The 21,914-nt window shown below is 44.2% G+C and overlaps 2 protein-coding genes across 6 annotated transcripts in view; both read right to left on the minus strand.

The window, feature by feature from the left end:
• Positions 1-700: 700 nt before the first annotated feature.
• LOC110486655 (mediator of RNA polymerase II transcription subunit 25) lies at positions 701-15,300 on the minus strand. Of its 4 annotated transcripts, none has more exons than XM_021558422.2 (20): positions 15,117-15,300; positions 14,143-14,270; positions 14,005-14,050; positions 13,772-13,896; positions 13,579-13,677; positions 11,948-12,068; positions 11,626-11,782; positions 11,408-11,535; positions 11,223-11,271; positions 10,648-10,919; positions 10,420-10,518; positions 9,347-9,432; positions 9,166-9,223; positions 8,968-9,075; positions 8,407-8,580; positions 4,643-4,756; positions 4,384-4,455; positions 2,102-2,272; positions 1,764-1,884; positions 701-1,239 (listed from the first exon to the last, which is right to left on the minus strand). In XM_021558422.2, exons 2-20 carry the CDS (start codon positions 14,265-14,267, stop codon positions 1,133-1,135), a joined length of 2,232 nt encoding a protein of 743 aa, XP_021414097.2. In that variant the 5' UTR covers positions 14,268-14,270; positions 15,117-15,300; the 3' UTR covers positions 701-1,132. The 4 variants fall into 4 exon arrangements, with proteins under 4 accessions (XP_021414097.2, XP_021414096.2, XP_021414094.2 ...); XM_021558421.2 differs by having other exon boundaries at positions 9,347-9,429; positions 11,223-11,298; positions 15,117-15,299; XM_021558419.2 differs by having other exon boundaries at positions 11,223-11,298; positions 15,117-15,299.
• Positions 15,301-18,123: 2,823 nt separating this feature from the next.
• LOC110486656 (synaptotagmin III) overlaps positions 18,124-21,914 on the minus strand; it is a 60,812-nt gene continuing 57,021 nt past the window's right edge. For both annotated transcript variants that reach the window (XM_036941376.1, XM_036941377.1), the window contains exon 13: positions 18,124-21,707. The gene's annotated coding sequence lies outside the window, so the exon portion shown is untranslated. The remainder of the gene's footprint in view (positions 21,708-21,914) is intronic.

The raw sequence follows: 21,914 nt of genomic DNA on the forward strand, positions 1-21,914 counted from the left end.
TGTAGTGAAAACCTACAGGACGGTAGCTCTCCAGGAACAGGACTGTAGTGAAAACCTACAGGACGGTAGCTCTCCAGGAACAGGACTGTAGTGAAAACCTACAGGACGGTAGCTCTCCAGGAACAGGACTGTAGTGAAAACCTACAGGACAGTAGCTCTCCAGGAACAGGACTGTAGTGAAAACCTACAGGACAGTAGTTCTCCAGGAACAGGACTGTAGTGAAAACCTACAGGACGGTAGCTCTCCAGGAACAGGACTGTAGTGAAAACCTACAGGACGGTAGCTCTCCAGGAACAGGACTGTAGTGAAAACCTACAGGACGGTAGCTCTCCAGGAACAGGACTGTAGTGAAAACCTACAGGACAGTAGCTCTCCAGGAACAGGACTGTAGTGAAAACCTACAGGACGGTAGTTCTCCAGGAACAGGACTGTAGTGAAAACCTACAGGACGGTAGCTCTCCAGGAACAGGACTGTAGTGAAAACCTACAGGACGGTAGCTCTCCAGGAACAGGACTGTAGTGAAAACCTACAGGACGGTAGCTCTCCAGGAACAGGACTGTAGTGAAAACCTACAGGACGGTAGCTCTCCAGGAACAGGACTGTAGTGAAAACCTACAGGACGGTAGCTCTCCAGGAACAGGGTTGGAGAGCCCTGGTCTATGTGTATACTCACTTTTAAAAAGGACTCTACACATTGGTTGGCTCCTTGACAAAATGTATCTATTTCATCTCAATAAAACAATGTAATATAGCTCAAAAACACAACTTCAGAAAAAGTTAAACCTCAATAAAAAATACATTTCATATAAACAATTAAATGAATGTAAAACAGGTTTCCATACAAGCACACAACAGTGTAATGAACACTGTCCTCCCATTGCGTTGGCTTCATTAGGTGTGTGATAGGGTGTGTGTTTGTGTGTGTGTGTGCATATGCATGAGAGTGGGTGCTTGCATGTCCTCCCCTCATCATCTCCAATAACTCTACAGTACAAACTTTTGATATAAAAAAAGAAAAAAAAAGAAAAAAAGCCAGAGTAGAAACTAGGAAAACTACATCTCCCAGTCTGCCCCCATGATGAAACTGAAAATGCTGGTTGCTGGGGGATGTAGTCTTTGTGGGTCCAAACTCAAATAAGGTCCATGAGAATCTCATCCTCCATGACGGAAGACACCTGGGGCATCCCGGGGGGCTGGGCTCCAGGGCCCCTCTGACCAGCAGCCATCATCATCTGACCTGAGAGAGAGAGAGAGTTAACCTGGGACAGCAACAGGTACATTGATGACATTATCATAAACACAGTGGTAATAAACTACAGACTAACTACTTTTGAGTTACAGGTAGAGTCAGCGACGCACAAAGTAAACAGCATTATCGAGCAGACTTGAGCAAAAACCAAGAATGTGAAGTGCGAGTCTAAACTGTTCAGCTATCAGGTTGCAGCAAAGTGAAAGGCACCATGCACATACTCTATGAGACAGCATTACTCTAATCTGTGACATCCTCAATTCATCCTGCTGCTGGTGTCAACGCCATATAGCCCAGTCTCAGTCTGATAACCATAGGCACGGATGGGAGAGATATGTTCAATCACCCTCCCTTTTGAATTTAGCAGTTTACACACAAAAGCTCAATCATTAGGAAACAATTGCTTCCTAATGACAGATTGCATTCTAAAGCCAATTCTTGCACTGATGTCTAGCTCCAAACTGTCTTTACAGTGTGTGATGTGAGTGAAAGGGTCCATGGCTGTAGCTAACCTGCCAGGGGCTGTCTCCACTGGGCCTGCATTTGGGGGCCCGCTCCTGGAGTAGGGTGGACCAGCTGCCCTCCCAGCCCCTGGTGAGGCATCATGCCCTGCATGTGACCAACACCACCCTGCTGAGAGAAAGGAACACAACACCTAGGTTACCATCAATTATACAGTAGGTAGGACCTTCATTATCATTAACCAATAGAGACAAGTATTACATATTTAGAAGCCTTTCTAGAGTGTGCAGTGGTGATCTAGCCCTGGCTACAAGACGATGCACTATAACAACAAATGTATTTCATGAATGACGGTCAAGGCTGGTAGAGTTAACTGTTGTGTTCTTACTGGCTGCTGTTGGCTGAGGAGGAGACTGCGCAGCTGTGGATTGGCTCCTGGGTTTGGAAGGCGGAGCATGGCACCCTGGGGCGGGGCCTGTCCACCCTGAGCGACCTGGTTGGGCGGAGCACCAGTGACGGGTGGCTGCTGATTAGGTGCGCCGGATGCTCTCATCGTCATCTGGATGAGAAGCAGAGTCAAAGATGTTTAGAAGAAGGTTGGAGAGATAAGAGCACTAAGTAGAGTGAGACTTTAAATACAGTGCCTTCAAAAAGTATTCACACCCCTTCCCCCTTTTTCATATTTTGTTGTGTTACAGCCTGATTTTAGATGTTGTGTCACTGATCTACACACAAAATAGAATTTTGTTTGTATAAAATTTTAGAAAAATAAATAAATCTAAACTGAAAAGTATTGAGTCAATAAGTATTCTACCCCTTTTTTTATAGCAAGCCTAAATAAGTTCAGGAGTAAAACTTGGCTTAACAAATCACATAATAAGTTGCATGGACTCACTGTGTGCAATAATAGTGTTTAACATGATTTATGAATTACTAGACCATCTCTGTACCCCACACATACAGTACAACCATCTGTAACTCCAATCGAGGAGTGAATTTCAAGCACAAATTCAATCACAAAGACCAAGGAGGTTGTTCAATGCCTCACAAAGAAAGGCACCGATTAGTAGATGTGTAAAAACATTTTTAAATTGTTTTTTTAAAGCAGACGCTGAATATCCATTTGAGCATGGTGAAGTTATTAAATAGGGTTTAAATAGGCTTTGGAAGGTGTATCAATACACCCAGTCACTACAAAGGTGTCTTTCCTAACTTGCCGGAGAGGAAGGAAACTGCTCAGGGATTTCACGATGAGGCCAATGGTGACTTTAAAACAGTTACAAAGTTGAATGGTAGTGATAGGAGAACGGAAACCTGTACAGCAGGGATCAAACTAGATTCAGCCGCGGAACGATTTTTTCTTCAGCAGACGGTCAGGGGGCCAGAACATAATAACAAATCATTTGTACACTTCAAATTGACCGCAGAAGCCCGAACAGATATAGTATTTGACTCAAATATAATAATTTCAAACCTTGCTTACATTTATACACAATCACATATATCTCTCTATTATACATTGGAATAGTTTGGAGATTTCAAAAATTAAAACACTTGGAGTTGATTTGCTGGTGTTTTTTCAGTCTTATGTCCAACAGAATATATTCCAAAACATGCATCCTGTTTGCAACAAGTCACTTAAAATGTGACAAAAATGAACTTTTTGTCCTGAAAACAAAGTGGGGCAAATACAAATACAACACAACTGAGTACCACTCTTCATATTTTAAAGCATGGTGGTGGCTGCATCATGTTATGTGTATGCTTGTCATCGGCAAGGAATATGGAGTTTTTTGGGATAAAAATAAATGTAATACAGCTATAAGCACAGTCAAAATCATACAGGAAAACCTGGTTGTCTTCTTTCCAACAGATACTGGGTGAGGAATTCATCTTTCAGCAGGACAATAACCTAAAACATAAGGGCAAATCTACCCTGGAGTTGCTTACCAAGACGACAATGAATGTTCCTGAGTGGCCTAGTTACAGATTTGACTTAAATTGGCTTGAAAATCTATGGCAAGACTTGAAAATGGCTGTCTAGCAATGATCAACAATGAACTTGACAGAGCTTGAAGAATTTTAAGAAGAATATGGGCAAATATAGTACAATCCAGAAAGATACGCAGACAGTCTCAGCTATAATCATTGCCAAAGGTGCTTCTACAAAGTATTAATCAGGGGTGTGAATACTAAGGTGAGAGATATTTCTATACTTCATTTTCAATAAATTTCCTAACATTTTTAAACACATTTTCACTTTGTCCTTATGGGGTATTTGTGTGTAGATGGTGGAGAAATAAAATATTTAATCCATTTTGAATTCAGGCTGTAACAACACAATGTGAAATAAGTCAAAGGCTATGAATACTTTCTGAAGGCACTGTACATATGATTCATTGGAACGGTGTACCGGGTTCACTTTAAAAAGAGCCAGGCCGAATGTAACAATGTAACTCACTGAACCCAGAACATGCTGGGCTGGCTATATTGGTAGCAGTGAGCACCCATCAAGACAGTGTGAGAGAGTAGCCAACACATGCAGAGCGGAGAGGAGCTGCTCACCAACCAGGCAGGTGCCAAAACGAGCACAGGGAGAGTTTGTGCCTGGTAAAGTTCAGTGCATGTATTTTGGGTGAGAGTTTTTGTGTATATGTGTGTGAGTCTCACCAGGTTGGCCTGTCTCTGCTGTTCCTCCATCAGAGTGACCTGACTAACAGAGGGCATGCCCACCACCACAGACTGAACAGAGGAGAGAGAGAAGAGGAGGAAGAGAAGGTGCAGAAGGGGAGGAGATGAAAGTCATTGCGGGACATGCAGTCATTGCGGGACAATAGAAACAGGAGATGCAGACAGGAGGAGTGTGTGAGGGGAGAGGGAGGAAACGAGGAGTGCACAAGCTGAGACACCACAGGATTAATCACAGTACCTGCTGCTGCACGTTGCCATGGGAGACAGGGATGGGCCCCTGCGGCCGGTTGAGGAAGTTCTGATTGGGTTGAACCTGGCCAGGTGGCCCTGGCATCGGCCCTCCTGAACCCATCTGGAGAAGAGAACCAACAAGGTTACTTTTCTAGTGTAAGGTGACAGACAAAATGAGAAAAAAAAAATCTAGAAAATCACATTGTAGGATTTTTTATGAATTTATTTGCAAATTATGGTGGAAAATAAGTATTTGGTCAATAACAAAAGTTTCTCAATACTTTGTTATATACCCTTTGTTGGCAATGACAGAGGTCAAACATTTTCTGTAAGTCTTCACAAGGTTTTCACACACTGTTGCTGGTATTTTGGCCCATTCCTCCATGCAGATCTCCTCTAGAGCAGTGATGTTTTGGGGATGTTGCTGGGCAACACGGACTTTCAACTCCCTCCAAAGATTTTCTATGGGGTTGAGATCTGGAGACTGGCTAGGCCACTCCAGGACCTTAATGCTTCTGACGAAGCCACTCCTTCGTTGCCGGGGCGGTGTGTTTGGGATCATTGTCATGCTGAAAGACTCAGCCACGTTTCATCTTCAATGCCCTTGCTGATGGTAGGCTTTGTTACTTTGGTCCCAGCTCTCTGCAGGTCATTCACTAGGTCCCCCCGTGTGGTTCTGGGATTTTTGCTCACCGTTCTTGTGATCATTTTGACCCCACGGGATGAGATCTTGCGTGGCGCCCCAGATCGAGGGAGATTATCAGTGGTCTTTTATGTCTTCCATTTCCTAATAATTGCTCCCACAGTTGATTTCTTCAAACCAAGCTGCTTACCTATTGCAGATTCAGTCTTCCCAGCCTGGTGCAGGTCTACAATTTTGTTTCTGGTGTCCTATGACAGCTCTTTGGTCTTGGCCATAGTGGAGTTTGGCGTGTGACTGTTTGAGGTTGTGGACAGGTGTCTTTTATACTGATAACAAGTTCAAACAGGTGCCATTAATACAGGTAACGAGTGGAGGACAGAGGAGCCTCTTAAAGAATAAGTTACAGGTCTGTGAGAGCCAGAAATCTTGCTTGTTTGTAGGTGACCAAATACTTATTTTCCACCATAATTTGCATATAAATTCATTAAAAATCCTACAATGTGATTTTCTCATTTTGTGTCATAGTTGAAGTGTACCTATGATGAAAATTACAGGCCTCTCTCGTCTTTTTAAGTGGGAGAACTTGCACAATTGGTGGCTGACTAAATACTTTTTTGCCCCACTGTACTTATAATGGTATTCCTGCCTATCCTAACCTGTCTAATCGTGGCACTGGATGAGACAACACCACCATCTACGGCATGTGTCAAACTCAAGGCCACAAGACGATTAAATCCTGCCTGCAGTTTTTTTAAGCTATTTTTTCCCGGGCGTAAACCAATCTCAATTAATGTTGCAATGACTAAAACCAAATCAAAACTGTAGAAATTATAATTGATCTACATTTATAGTCTCTTCACTCTGTCCAGTTTGCTAACAGTCATCAAAAGCTAACAGTCAGGGAGCATCGAAAATTCCAAAAGTGATGGAGGAATATTTTTGCACATTTTGACGGAGAGGAATTATTACCCATTTGAAGTGCAGCCCTCCAGACCTCAGTGAAGACAGAATGTGGCCCTAAATTAGTTTGACACCCCTGATCTAGGATCAGGATAAAAGCTGTCCGTCTCCTCTATTTTCTCCTCTCTCTTCCCTGTGGACTTCCTATTTAACTCAGCAGCCTGCCTAAAAACACCCAGAGCACACATTAAAGGCCCAGTGCAGTCAAAACGTGATTTTACTGTGTTTTACACACTGAGGTTGGAATAGTACTATGAAAATAATGCTCTTTTAGTGTCAGAGCTGTTTTAAAAGACATTCTGAAATGGGTTGGCGTTTTGGCCTACCTGGTGACATGGTGACATCACCAGGCGGTAAGAAGTTCCAAACCTCTCTGCCAATAAGTTTTCCCCTCTTCTCTCAGACCATGCCCAGACAGCTTAAGAAAATGCTCTTTGCTAAGAAGCTATTTTTTTTTACAATTTTAACTAGGGATGTGCATGTATTCAAATACTAGTATTAATTTTAACAAAAAACATCATAAGCCTATTTTAACACTGAAAAAGCCCTTTCTAAATTAAATGTAACATTTCAAATAATTAATAAAACATTTTCTGTATAGTTTTTAATAAAACAAACTTTACAATGTAGTTTTTTTGACGTGCTCCCCAGAAGAAAAAAAGAGGTATCCTTCTTGTGTAGCTTGTTATTTATGTTGGCCAATCAAAGCTGTGAAGAGTCTCAATTTGTAGAAAGTGGAGTGAGAGTTTACTAATACATGTGAGATGGAATAAAATTATGTAATTAAAAGTTAGCGAAATGAGAAGAGGTAGGCTACAACGAGCATCCAACAAGTAGGTTGTTGTTAGCCTAGCTAACTATAACCGTCTCTCTCTCTCTCTCTCCCTCCGGTCCCATCTCACATACACTGTCCCCTCTGCAGCATAGTGCACCAGCCTCTCTCCTTCAGGCAGCACTGCTCAGGTTAAAGTTTAAAAACCACATGCATTTAGAATATCCAGATATCTGACAAATATTCATGATACTATTCGAATAGTGAAACTATTTCTAACCCCATCCATAACTATAATTGAATACAATCACAGTAAGGTACTTAATTGTTACCCAGAAATGATTTGATATTGAGAGAAAAACAGCTGCATTGGACCTTTAACATCAAGTCATCTGTATGGTTCAGGGAAAATATTCAATTTGGGTCTTTCACGGTTATAAAATCATATCTAATCACCAGTAACACTATTCCAGAGCCACGTCTGGAAAAAAAATACCCCAAACAACGATCAAATAATTGAAATTTTAATTGTGTTGAGATTGCCATAGCAATTCTCCATTAGCAATGCAGCTTTGAATATGTAATGGGACACAAGGTCTCCGTCTTCTCTAAATACACACGGTCTAACATGTTTTTCACTTAAATTTGCAGCATGAGTAGACAGACGGCATCAACTATAATGGGAGCAGAAAGGCTGTGAGGATATAAAGTCATGTAGACCACAGGCAGGTTGGATTTGTAACCGAGGCATTCCGTTTCTGTCACACTAAATCTGCACTCTAAATGTTTACCTGAAGGAAAACACGGTATCGGTTGTTAGAATTGTGTTGACTGTAATCGAGATCAAACCAGAAATGGCAAGGGGCGGTGCTCTCAAACAGGAAAACATTTTCCGCAGGTAGCCTAGTGGTTAGAGCGTTGGACTAGTAACCGAAAGGTTGCAAGATCGAATCCCCGAGCTGACAAGGTAAAAATCTGTCGTTCTGCTCCTGAACAAGGCAGTTAACCCACTGTTCCTAGGCTGTCATTGAAAATAGGAATTTGTACCTAACTGACTTGTCTAGTTAAAAAGGTACTTTTAAAAAAAATAAAATAAAATAAATTGACCACCTCATTGGCCCAAGACTGCTCTTGGGAAGCCCTTCCACTGTGCTGGCTAGTATAGCTCCAGTTACTAGCGTGTATACTACCCCCTTTTCTCCAGGTTAAATCGCTTCATTCCCTCCTAACTCACAGAGTGGTGCTGCTGGACCTGTCTGTCTGACACACCGAGCAGTGTTTGTGGTTGTTGATGACCCGTGTCTGTATGACTCACCGAGCGGTGCTGCTGGACCTGTCTGTCTGACGCACCGAGCAGTGTTTGTGGTTGTTGATGACCCGTGTCTGTATGACTCACCGAGCGGTGCTGCTGGACCTGTTTGTGGTTGGTGATGACCTGTCGGATGCCGTTGACGAAGCCACTCTGGTCGTTGGGGATGAGGCCCATGAAAATCCTCTTCTTGGAGGAGTAGAGCAGCATGAGCACCCGCACCTCACAGGGGGCGCTGTGGGGGAAGTGGACGCACCCCGCCTGCAGCCAGAGGGGGGACATAGGTCAGAACTGTCTGTCAGTCTGTCACAGCCCTCGTCATAGTTCAAGTGACACAAAACCAGTCAACCTGACCTGAATTCAATCGGACCTGGGTAAATCTCACAGGCTGCATGCAGGTTTTCTATGACGCCCGACAGCGTTGAAAATCTCTGTAGCCGTTTACTAAATGATGAACATGGTGCCCCCTCTAGTGTTCTCAGAGTGTTACTGCAGCCTATTTATATCTGCCTAGTCCATCTAGTGCACAATGGAGGGAACTGCTGATGTCTATTGTTGAGACTCCACTGTATTGAATATTGAGACAGAAAAGGACAGGGACAAACGGCAGCAAAAATAGAGCATGTGAAGCAGAAGAGCTGGACTTACAAATCCAGTGGCCATGATACGATAAAGACCTTTTAGTGACTCCACATCTTTGTTGGTGAAGAGAAACTGAACCATTCTAGAGTTTCTGAAGAGGGGACCGAGTGTTGTCTGGGGAGGGAGAAAGACTTTATTTAGATGTCTGTATTCTCAATGTCATCGAGTAATTTCTGAACACACACACAGAGAGGGTTCTCTCACCAGTAGCTGTTGTGGGATCAATTGCATGATGAGCTTCTGTGGCCACTGGTCGGCATTTCTGTCATGAAGAACAGGGAACAAACCAATCAGAACTCTTCATACATATAGCAATACACACAATGAACAATCAGTGCAGCTGACACTGGCATGATATCAAAGATAGTGTTTCACTGAAACTCACAGGTTCTCTCCTTGGTTGACTTGCACCTGGCAGGGCAGGGAGCGAGTGAGTTTGGTATTGGAATCCATAGACGAGGCTTTAGGCTTCTGAAGTGATGGATGGAGAGAGGGTGGGGGAGGTAGGGAGGGAGGAGAGGAATGGAGGGATGTTTGGAGAAACAGAAGGAGAGGTTTGGAAGTTAGCATACAGAGTGACCAGGGGGCTTCGGTCCTACACCCAGGGGCACCGTTTGAATAAAAACCTCCATGTTAGAAATTACCCAACATGCAAAATAGCGCTGCCAGTGGAACATTGTGAAGAGGATGGATGGCGCCAATCCTACAGGAAAATAAGCAGCGTTCATCTTCAGGGGATCAATCCCAGATTGGTCCGCTCTGCTGCAGTCCCCGTTGACCATTGTGTTAAAGAACAGATGTATGGGTTCTTTATATGTGTACTGTACAGCATTTGGGAGGACTCTCGTGGATTAGAGGAGACTAAGATATGATCCAGCAATATCCTGACCTGAACAAGGAAGATATACAAATCTAACCTGAATGCTGCATCTATTGATACGTGACTTCAGATGCACTTTAGTGACCTGTGGCAATACTATGCCTATTGTCTACGTGTTTGGGGATGTTGTGGTCTAACTGTGTGTTGGTTACAGTGTGTAGGCTTGCTGCACATTGTTGTGTGATAGAGTTTCATGGTCAACAGGTATCACAGAAGAAGTAGTGCAAATCAGTCAATACTTAGTGATTATTGACCAAGTCAGGTTTTCAAATGGCTTGGAAACACAAACATCTCCAGAGTTGATTAGTATTTTAGATCATTAAAATGCATGTTCCCCTACAACAGGTTCAACCATGTCAAGTAACTCCACTTTGATCGGAGGTGAAATCCATCACAAAGGTATAGTATGATTATTCACGTCACAATCAATGACAGTTGAGTCAATCAGTTCCAAGCATAGCTTTGTTGCAGACCTTATAACATTCCTTTACAAGGTCAGAGGATGACTTGAACACACAAATACAAGAAGTATAGACCTCTTCAGCAGCATGTTTACACCAAGTTCTAGTTTCCCTCACCTCTTGCCACTCCAGTACCCCACTCCATGCTACAATCTTATTGGCAACGCCTTGCTGCTGCCCCCCAATCGGATTTGCCTGGGCTGCAGACACACCAGGCTATCAGAAGAAAATGAGAGAAAGAGAAAGCGTTAGATGGAGAGAAAGACAACTTGACTGGAGGCAGAGAAGTTTAATATTGATGTGGAGTATTGTGGGAAGATGATGCAACATATGGACAGGCCTCACCATGCCAGGCTGTGAGGATGGGGGCGTCTGCTGATTGGCTGTGGGCTGCTGCTGAGGGGGCACCGGCTGCTGCTGATTGGGCTGTGGTTGTCCCGGCGGCTGGACTTGTTGCTGCTGCGGGGGAGGGGCTTGTTGCTGAGGCAACATGGGTGTGGAAACTATGGTGACTGTGGATAGGCTGGGCTGACTGGAAGAAGCCAACTTTACTCCTGCTACAGATGGGAGAGTTGACTGACCGCTGAATGGGGGACCAGGATTGACCATGCCTGGGACTAGATGGGAGATGCCGAAAAAGACAAGGTAACAGATATAATGGACCTCTCATATTCAACTCTGGAATTCGAAGCCAGTTCCGTACTGTCCCCCCCCATTCTAACCCTCTAATCAGGGACTGATTTTGACCCGGTGCATTTAATTATCAGGTAGAACAGAAAACCTGCAGGCTCCGGACCTCGTAGGGTAAGAGGTGAACACCCCTGTAATAGACTACCTGTAATAGACTAACAATCAACCTGGGCTGATGATCAACCATACTGGTGACAGAGGATAGAAGAATGCAGGCTATTGGTACTCACAGCGACTCTTCTGGTTGTTAGCTGCCTCTACAGCCATCTGTGCAGCTGCCTGGGCCGCGTTAAGGGAAGGTGGGGGCTGACAGGGCAGCAAGAGAGGGAGAGAGAACACTGTGTCAGCTAAGAGCCTGTCAATCCAATGTTGATGGGCTGGTAAAAGCTACCAAGTTAAAACATATCTTCAGTACCTGATATGGATGGGCCGTGCTTATTGGTGGAGGAGCCTGCGAGGCGGGACCAAGAGGAGGCTGACTGACAGGCAGGGGTTGAGGGGGTAGAATTGGTTTGAGAGGGCCCGATCCTCCCCCTGATGACACTGGAGAAAGAAACATTTTAGAATTTGATGGGCCGATACTGACTTCAATCAATCTGTTCTCTGTCAATTATGTCGAGTGCTGCTCCTCACCAGGAAGTGAGATACCCCTAACCAGGATCATGTGGAAGGGGTCTTGGCTGTAGTCTGGGTGGGGGTCGACCTGTCCCCCGACTGGTGACGCCCTGTCGAACAGCGCCCGTAACGCTGGCAGTTTCCGTGGCGACACCACAGAAAAATGAATCCCTCTCTGAGGAAGAGGCACAAGGTTATTATGGGATATCAGCAGCCATTAATAAATACAGAAGTCACATCATTCCAAAAAATGGCCCAGCGGGTAGTCTATACAGGCTGATAGATCTGATAGAGGTGCTATGATAGAGGTGCTATCTGATAGAGGTGCTATGTTACTTACATCTCTGATGATCTTGACCAGATTGTCTGCAGTGCAGCCCGTATAGCTGACACTCTCCACGGCAGGGAGCAGGTATGGCGGAGAGTTACACAGCAGCACACAGACTTTGTGTGTCTGACCTCTGATTAATAGAGACAAGAGACATATGCTAGTGTGTGTCTACTAAACTCAGCAAAAAAAGAAACGTCCCTTTTTCAGGACCCTGTCTTTCAAAGATCATTCGTAAAAATCCAAATAACTTCACAGATCTTCATTGTAAAGGGTTTAAACACTGTTTCCCATGCTTGTTCAATGAACCATAAACAATTCATGAACATGCACCTGTGGAACGGTCATTAAGACACTAACAGCTTACAGACGATAGGCAATTAAGGTCCCAGTTATGAAAACATATGACACTAAAGAGGCCTTTCTACTGACTCTGAAAAACACCAAAAGAAAGATGCCCAGGGTCCTTGCTCATCTGCGTGAACGTGCCTTAGGCATGCTGCAAGGAGGCATGAAGGACTGCAGATGTGGCCAGGGCAATAAATTGCAATGTCCGTACTGTGAGACGCCTAAGACAGCGCTACAGGGAGACAGGACGGACAGCTGATCGTCCTCGCAGTGGCAGACCACGTGTGACAACACCTGCACAGGATCGGTACATCCGAACATCACACCTGCGGGACAGGTACAGGATGGCAACAACAACTGCCCGAGTTACACCAGGAAAGCACAATCCCTCCATCAGTGCTCAGACTGTCCACAATAGGCTGACAGGCTGGACTGAGGGCTTATAGGCAGGGGGCTGTTGTAAGGCAGGTCCCATCACCGTTAACAACGTTGCCTATGGGCACAAACCCACCTTCGCTGGACCAGACAGGACTAGCAAAAAGTGCTCTTCACTGACGAGTCATGGTTTTGTCTGATTCGCGTTTATTGTCGAAGGAATGAGGGTTACACCGAGGCCTGTACTCTGGAGCGGGATCGATTTGGAGGGGGAGGGTCCGTCATGGTCTGGGGCAGTGTGTCACAGCATCATCGGACAGAGCTTGTCGTCATTGCAGGCAATCTCAACGCTGTGCGTTATAGGGAAGACATCCTCCTCCCTCATGTGGTACCCTTCCTGCAGGCTCATCCTGACATGACCATCCAGCATGACAATGCCACCAGCTATACTGCTCATTCTGTGTGTGATTTCCTGCAAGACAGGGACGTCAGTGTTCTGCCATGGCCAGCGAAGAGAGGACCTTGAATCAGAGGGTGAGGGCTAGGGCCATTCCCCCCAGAAATGTCAGGGAACTTGCAGGTGCCTTGCTGGAAGAGTGGGATAACATCTCACAGCAAGAACTGGCCAAATTGGTGCAGTCCATGAGGAGATGCACTGCAGTACTTAATGCAGCTGGTGGCCACACCAGATACTGACTGTTACTTTTGATTTTGACTTCCTCCCCCCTCCCTTGTTCAGGGACACGTTATTCCATTTCTGTTAGTCACGTCTGTGGAACTTGTTCAGTTTATGTCTCAGTTGTTGAAGCTTGTGTAAATATTTGTATGAACATAACATGTTAAGTTTGCTAAAAATAAACACAGTTGACAGTGAGGACGTTTCTTTTTTTGCTGAGTTTAGTAATAAAAGAAGAACTCACATTTGCTCCCTCATCTTTTTGAAGTCATCAAAGAGCTGCAAGGCCACAGACAGACCCTCTGCGATGAGACTACAGCTCTCTGCTCCTCCTCCCATGAACCTGACAGAGACAAAGTTTCACATTGATCAAGGAAGATTAATACTAACGAATCTTAACATGTCCTTCTAAATAGCATGACAAAAACAAATCTTACTGGATGCTGTCAATCCACGAGACAAACTCAAAGGCTGAGCTGGTTGGTGCGTGACACTGGACGTAGGATTCAGGAGCACAGTCCACTGTGTTGAACACAACAAGACCATACTGTGTGCCTCCATACTGAACGAAGAGGAGAGAATTGGCATTGTTGTTCTCATACCTTCTTAAATAAAGACTAAATAAATAGTAATAACCGTAAGGAGAAAACAAAGTTGAATTAAGACTCACATCTCCTCCAAAGTCTGTCTCTGCTGGAGGGCCTCCATTGAAGTACCTGTGACGATGGGACAGGGACCAAGTCAGGACTCCACAGAGCGATATTGTACGTACCCAATGAAGCAAAAAGTACAATTGAAGCCCACTTACTCGATTGCAGGTAGTATGTAATGTTTTCTGAGGGATTCAAAATAGGGGCCGAGGTTTGCAGTTCCTTCGATGACGAACACCACGTCTGCCACTTGATTGGCGCCAGGTTTAATGGGCAGGTCCATGATCTAGATGGAGAAAAAAGTTGACTAGTTGAATCAGTTACTGGGCCATAACAAAAGTTGCTCTCCCTGTGATCACTGGTTGTGACAGGTATGCATAACATACTGTGTGATATGTTACCTAGGTTTACGTTATGATAGCTAACTATTTAACAATACCTCACATGAACACTCGATCTTGATAAAACGAAATGCATGGAATAGCAGATGGAAAGTTGTCCATCAGTCCAGAATCAGTTGTCCATATTGAAAAATAACCAAATCAGGCATAATGCGTTAGGCAGAAGATAAGAACTAGACAGGCATAAAATGCGTAATTAGCTACACTCCTTTGGTCGTTTTTAGCTGGACAACTATAAATAAACGTATACTGATGGACCACTGCTACTGATTATGCTCAGTCAAAGCATCCTAAAGTTACGTGTGTGTGTGTATTCATTTACGCCTTGCAACGGAAACCGTTTAAGAACCAAACGGGAGCAAAACATAACGGGGAGGGTCCTACCTGAATTCGCCTAATAGAAACTATTGTTCGTGGCAAAACGTTTTCCGTTTGGAGTAAAAGGTAGAATCGGCGTAATGAACGCACACCCCCAGTCAGCCAACGTTAGCTTAGCTCCCGCTAACTTTTGTACATCAATGACCAGCAACTCTTACATTCACTATAAAGTTATACAGCTAACAGTAATGTGGTTAACATTTTAATAGACTAATATAAAAGCTTTAGTAAGCGAAGTAGAAATTCAATTTATCGTGGGCATGTAGACATTATAGCATTAGCGAGGTGGTCACAAGCCAATGCTAGCCAAAGGATTTCATTAATTGCGTTCAGCTAGCCAGAGGGCTACTCACCTGGCGGTATTTAGCCGTCAGCCAAATAATTGTGTTTTAGACGAGGCCAAATACTTAAATTGTACAGTTAAAACGAAACCATTGTCATTTTGACACACAAAGTAGGCCGTGCCGAAAACAAACCACTAGTCAAACGTTCTGTTATCGACATCTAAGGCCTGGTTGGGCTTGAAAATGGACCATAAGGGATGCTCAATCAACAACCGAGCAACTGATCAAGAACTGATTGACCTCTCTATGGCTGCCATGAGGAACCTATGCGGTAACTGACAGTCCTGACAGTCAGTGACTGTACTATCATGTATACCAAATTGATGACATTTACAGGGAATTTATAGAGACATATAATATATATGAGATATTATTTATTTGCCATATATGCCATACCGCCGTGTTACACCAGAGGTCAGCACAGTCTGCCAGTCTTAGAAAATGACTAGGCCTTGAAGGCAGTGAGCTGCATGATTTGAGAGACAACAGGCAAGGAAGTGATACATCAGTGATTATAGCCCCCCTTGTCCATGTATCCAGTACATCAAGCATAAACCTATACGTCCTGTACGTTTACATAGGTTGTGAAATGGGCCTACAGGTTCTGCCTAACCCCGTTGCCAACGTAACATTTTTATAACCAGGACATGTCTCGATCACCTCCTATCCTCTGTGCTGAAATAAGCACATAATTACTGGGGTGGCCTTCAGCGAGCTAACCTGTTGTCAAATCAACACACTGCGCCACGAGCGAAACCTGTGAACGGAACGCAACGGGCGCTGTGTTTCTCTCCTCCAACAATAGAATCTATTCCCCTGTGGCACTGTGAGCCAGTCAGCACAGCCCAGCGAACAGCAAAGGGCATCAGAGCTCATCAAACTCAATCCCACAGAAACAATGTTCTGAATCCATTTAACCCAATTTAAAGCAGTGCAAGGCGTTATAAAGTGGCAGCAGTTCTATTTAGGCCATGGGCAAACATCAAGTGAGGGCCACATCATGGGCGCTGGCTCCCAGTGACCTTAGCAGGGTTTGTGCGGGGCCAAGAGTGTGCCCAAGGCTATCCTTGGGTCCCAAACACATTGAACCCACGCAGCCTTTCATTCTGACTTAAGCACAGTGGCCAAATGAATTCCGGTATAAGGGACCGGGTGTCCATCCCTTTCTAGGGGACTTTGATGTATTTTGTAGCTCTGAGGGAAGTGCAGTTTGTCACTGCTTTTGAAATTCAATTGGCAGAACTGGCAGTTCTCCTGCAATTAGAAAAGCTTACAACTCCTGATGTGGACAGAAAACAAATTTAGTCACTGTTGTATTTTGACTTCCTCTTGGTGATGAGAAATGGCATATTGCTTTAGGGGACTGTTCTGTGGGGTTTGATCATTTTTCTCTATCGGGTGCTTTGATTGTCCTGTCTGGTTGTTCCAGGGGGAGTGTAGTATAGACGATCCCTCTTTTGACCGGCTCCTCCAGCTGGGAGAGAGGGGACCATCTGGTTCCCAACAGGGAATCACCACCAGGTAATCACCACTGACATACAGACAGAACTGGGTTACGACAAATAACTGACACTGATTTAGGAAAACGGTATTAGGTCAAAACACAAATAAACACACACACACACACACACACACACACACACACACACACACACACACACACACACACACACACACACACAGAGGTTATTTCTAATTCTGGGGTGACATTTATGAACATTTATGGAGGCATAAAAGTGGACTGAAAAGTGTAGTCATATTGCATATGATGAGTCTTACACCGCACAGTGAATATGTATATTTTTGTCACATAGATATGAGGTTTACATTCCCTTTATCTATATGGTGTCGTTGCTTTCTTTCATTGCTAAATTCAAAAACACCAAAGGCTCACCCACAGCAATGACATGTATATTTAATGAGATAACAGAATACATTACCATTATATATAGTAATGAGTAATATATTAGCAATAATGCGCAGCTGACAGCTTCCTAATAAATCCATCCAGTGTGATAGAAACAGCTCTATGTAATGTATTGCACACACCTCCCCCAGTCTCTCTCCCTCCCTCTCTGCTTCTTTCAGCTCACTGAACTGAGTGAAATGTCTTTCCGACTAAATATTTTTTTTTGCACTGTGGGAACGTTGCCATGGAGACAGCAGTTCCCCCGGCCCCTTCACCCACCTCCAGCTCCCCCCCAGCAGTTCGTGGTGTTGTAGCAGTGCTAACTGGTGCTTCTGCACTTCTGTGTGTATGTGTGTGTGTTGTTCTGAACTGTTCTCATGCTGCTCACACTGTCAAAGTTCTGCAGGTGCCCCGTTCGCCCCTAGACAAGTGGGTCTTTATACAGACCTGTTCTCCTCCGCCTCTCCCTCACACACAAACACACTCACTCTCACACACACACTCTTTCGCTTCCATTCCTTGTCTTTTTAATTCATCTCCTCATCCACTCCCTGCCTTCCCCTTTCTCTGTGTCATTCCTCCTCACTCTCTTAATCCTTTCCTACTCCTCTCTCTTTGTGTCACACACACACACGTGCATGCAAGCGCGCACACACACACTTCCCACTCAGTTGGTGTAGCAGAGTTTCAGTGTGCTGATAGTGAGCATGACTGTAATGCTCAGTTCATAAGGGTATAATCACTGCATGACTTCCCTGGCATTTATATGACTACTAGAAAAGACTCACAAAGCAACAGTAGGTGGCAGACCAGAGAAAGACACACTCAAGGCAGGCAGCAGCACTCCACTTTGCATTTAGATAAAGTGAGGACACAACAAAGAATTCATGACAAAGTGACTAAATAATTACAAACGACGATAATACACAGTAGGAAAGAGAAAGGTCCTATAGGTTCAAAGAAGATTCCATACAATATGGATACAGATACAGTATATATATAGCTCCAGTGTGTGTGTAGGCTACTGTATATGTACATAATACACAAGGCATGCACGCACACACAACTACTTCACACACAGTGATTAATAAACAAACACACACAGAATGAGGCTGGATGATACATATCCTTTATTTCCATGATCATTGCTTCAGCCACACCATCTCCCACACATTCACCTACATCATCTTCCTCTTCACCCTCCTCCCCCTAGCTCTCTGGCTGAAACAAGCATTTCAGACTGAATGTCTCACTTCTGTTCAAATGTCTATTTATCCGTTTAACCCATATAAAAAGTAAACTTCTGAAGAAATTATATATTTTTTAAAGAATCAAAAATTAAATCAGGAATAACTATTTAATGAAGATATACAGGATAAACAATGTTATTTATCATCATTGTTTTGATTACAGAGAGAACGATTGCTAGGTCTCCATTTCCGTCATTAGTAGTATTAATATCAAGTTCATTGTCAGGTTTTGCTTAAAGCATCACATATCTAATTTTCATTGCATCAAGTTGACATCATTCATGTTAATATAAGCATGCACACATGTTTCCCAATGTCCATTCAGAACTGCACTAACACTGAGAGAGACAGAGGAGAGAGGAGTCCTACACACAGAGAGAGCGGGCAAGATGGAGGGAGGCAGAGAGAGGGGGTGAATGGCTGTGTGGAGAGAGAGGGAAGTGGGGAAAAGGGAGTTTTCAGAAATAGAGTGGGAGAACAAGCAATCAAAGAGAGCGAGAGACAGGTATAGAAAGAGAAAGGGAAAAGAGAAAGGTATATTGAGAGAGAGAGAGAGAGAGAGAGAGAGTGAGAGAGAGAGAGGCAGGCAGGCATAGAAAGAGATAAAGGGGAAAGAGAAAGGTATATTGAGAGAGAGAGAGAGAGAGAGAGGCAGGCAGGCATAGAAAGAGAAAGGTATATTGAGAGAGAGAGAGACAGCGGCAGGCAGGCAGGCATAGAAAGAGATAAAGGAGCAAGAGAAAGGTATATTGAGAGAGAGAGAGAGGCAGGCAGGCATAGAAAGAGAAAGGTATATTGAGAGAGAGAGAGAGACAGCGGCAGGCAGGCAGGCATAGAAATAGATAAAGGAGCAAGAGAAAGGTATATTGAGAGAGAGAGAGAGAGAGAGAGAGAGAGAGGCAGGCAGGCATAGAAAGAGATAAAGGGGAAAGAGAAAGGTATATTGAGAGAGAGAGAGAGACAGCGGCAGGCAGGCAGGCATAGAAAGAGATAAAGGAGCAAGAGAAAGGTATATTTAGAGAGAGAGAGAGAGAGAGAGAGAGAGAGAGAGAGAGAGAGAGAGAGCGGCAGGCAGGCATAGAAAGAGATAAAGGGGAAAGAGAAAGCTATATTGAGAGAGAGAGAGAGAGAGAGAGAGAGAGAGAGAGAGAGAGAGAGAGAGAGAGAGAGAGAGAGAGAGAGAGAGAGCGGCAGGCAGGCAGGCATAGAAAGAGATAAAGGAGCAAGAGAAAGGTATATTTAGAGAGAGAGAGAGAGAGAGAGAGAGAGGTGGAGGGTAATACTGAGAGCACACTAGCAACCTCCAGTGCTGAGTGCTAACACCACAGTGTTATGGGGCAGAGAATCATGTGGACTGCGAGGGATAGAGACAGAGCCTGGAGATAGGCCAATGGATCAATACTATAGTATCTACTTATACAGGCAGATCAATGACCTCCCAGAACAACCTGAGCAGACATACAGTTCCAGATGGAAAACTTCTGGCTATGATGTGGGATATACGGCTTTAATCAGTGTACATACCAAGCATACCAGTAAGCATCCCTGCACTTCCTTGGCCTGAAGTTGGAATAGTAACTGGATCCCCCTGAATGCGTTTAAGGGGAAATGGCAGCCATAGCATTAGTAGTGCTAACTGTTAGTTGAGGTTATAGTAGCAGAAGTGGTGGTAGACATGGTTCTCTCATGGCAGTAGCCACATGGTGCTTAAAGAGGAAGTGCAGAGCGTAAACAGGGGGTCATCGTATTTCACTAAAGATAAAGGGCATGACTACCCCCTCTCTGTCTCCCCGTTTGGAGGGACTGCTAGGGGACATAAAAGAGTCATTACTCAGCCCAAAATTCTACCTCAAGTAATCAAAACGTATCTAACATCACGGTGCCAACTGGTTCCCCTCAGACACACAGTACACATTTACTAAAAGAAGTACACAACCAACACAGTTACTTAGATCAGGCAGGGGGGGGGCACTTTTGAGTGACGGACAGCTGATCTGGGAAACAACACACACAATACACTCTAATCTCTGTGAGAGACCGACTGTTCATCAGGGATCCCACTCCCCACCAAGTGCAATGGGTCCTAGTTTCCCACTCCCCAACAAGTGCAATGGGTCCTACACACAAATGGTTCCTCTAAGACACACAGGACAGAAGACACATTTTGTTCAAAGACAGGAGTTTCAGTCTGTGGATGCTAGGAATGGTGTGGGGCCGTGAGGACAGGTAGAAGATAGGGACGTCATGAGCACAGAAACGTGTCACACAGAAGGTCACAGTGACACACACACAAACATACAGGCATACACACACAGACGCACACAAATACAAAACACACACACAAACACAGAAATACACACAAATCAAAGCAACACAAATGTGTGTGTCCTTCTAATGTTGTCGTCCAGTCGGAGACATGATGGACTGCAGACAATTTTTATATTTTCAAATTAAATAATGTCTTTCCGCAAAAACAAAATCTTGGAATGATAGAAAAATTCGATATAATGGTGAAATCCTTCCCTGTAGGATACATTTCCAGTAAGTGCACTCCAAGCCGAGCAGGTCCGTCCTCATCACAGTTCCCCTGTAGAGTCCTCTGGGGTAAAGTCTGCCAGTATGTCCAAACAGGGGAACACTATTCCTGTAACATCCCAAGGCGCTCAAATAGTTCAGGTCTTCAAGTACTCACGATCACATCCTTAGTGGATCGTAAAAAAATGCTATGGATAAATTCCTTTCTGGATGATTATATTACACAAACCCCCAAAACCAAACAAATAGAAAAATAAAAGCAAATTCACATTAATGAGCACCATGAAGAAGGTGACAAAATAATGAGGCGAAAGGACACATTTCAAGGTTACGTAACATGCTTCAGCAGATGGGTTCATCCACATTTCTCCCTCCCCTGACATCAATAATAACGACCAGCAAAGGTTCCTTCCTCCAGCTAAAAGAAGCCAGAAAAGCCCAGATCCAGAGGGTAGGCCCAAACCACTAGAGTCTCCACAACTGATGTTTGTCCTGCTGGAAACACTACATGGATGTTTCCTAACTCCTACACTTGTATAGTAATGGCCTAAAGTAAAGCATTGACACATGTCTTTTGAAGTCCATACAGAGCAGAAACCTTAGGCCCAGGTTTGATTGGAGGGAGAAATGTGCATCATCACACTCCTCCTGGATGAATTACTGGCACTAACCTGAAGCACTGTGTGTGTGTGTGTGTGTGTGTGTCAGCGTTCTAAGTGTTGCTTGTATAGAATGTAGATTCTGTTTTCCTTTGCTTCGTTGCGACAGGACAGGAGTTGGAATATTCAGCAGTAGCAGTAGAATAGCAGTCGATGTGTCTCCTCATCTCTCTTTGTTTGATGGAGATAATTATTCACAGATGAGCAGAAAGAAAGGAAAGTCTGGAACTGGAAAGATGATAATAACCTGGGGAGAAGAGGAAAAAGAGAGAGATAAAGCAGGAGAGACAGTGCGGATGAGAAGATACATAAACAGAGAACAGAGCCTTAGAGTACAGTAAGTCAGGGGGTGAGGTACATAACATCTAGATGGTACAGATACTCTTGCCTCACAGCTCGTTAATCTAACAGCCTCTGAGTCTCAGCTGGATCACATTCACCAAGATTATAATCA

The sequence above is a fragment of the Oncorhynchus mykiss genome, chromosome 13 (assembly GCF_013265735.2).
Source record: "Oncorhynchus mykiss isolate Arlee chromosome 13, USDA_OmykA_1.1, whole genome shotgun sequence".
Classification (NCBI taxonomy): Eukaryota; Metazoa; Chordata; class Actinopteri; order Salmoniformes; family Salmonidae; genus Oncorhynchus; species Oncorhynchus mykiss.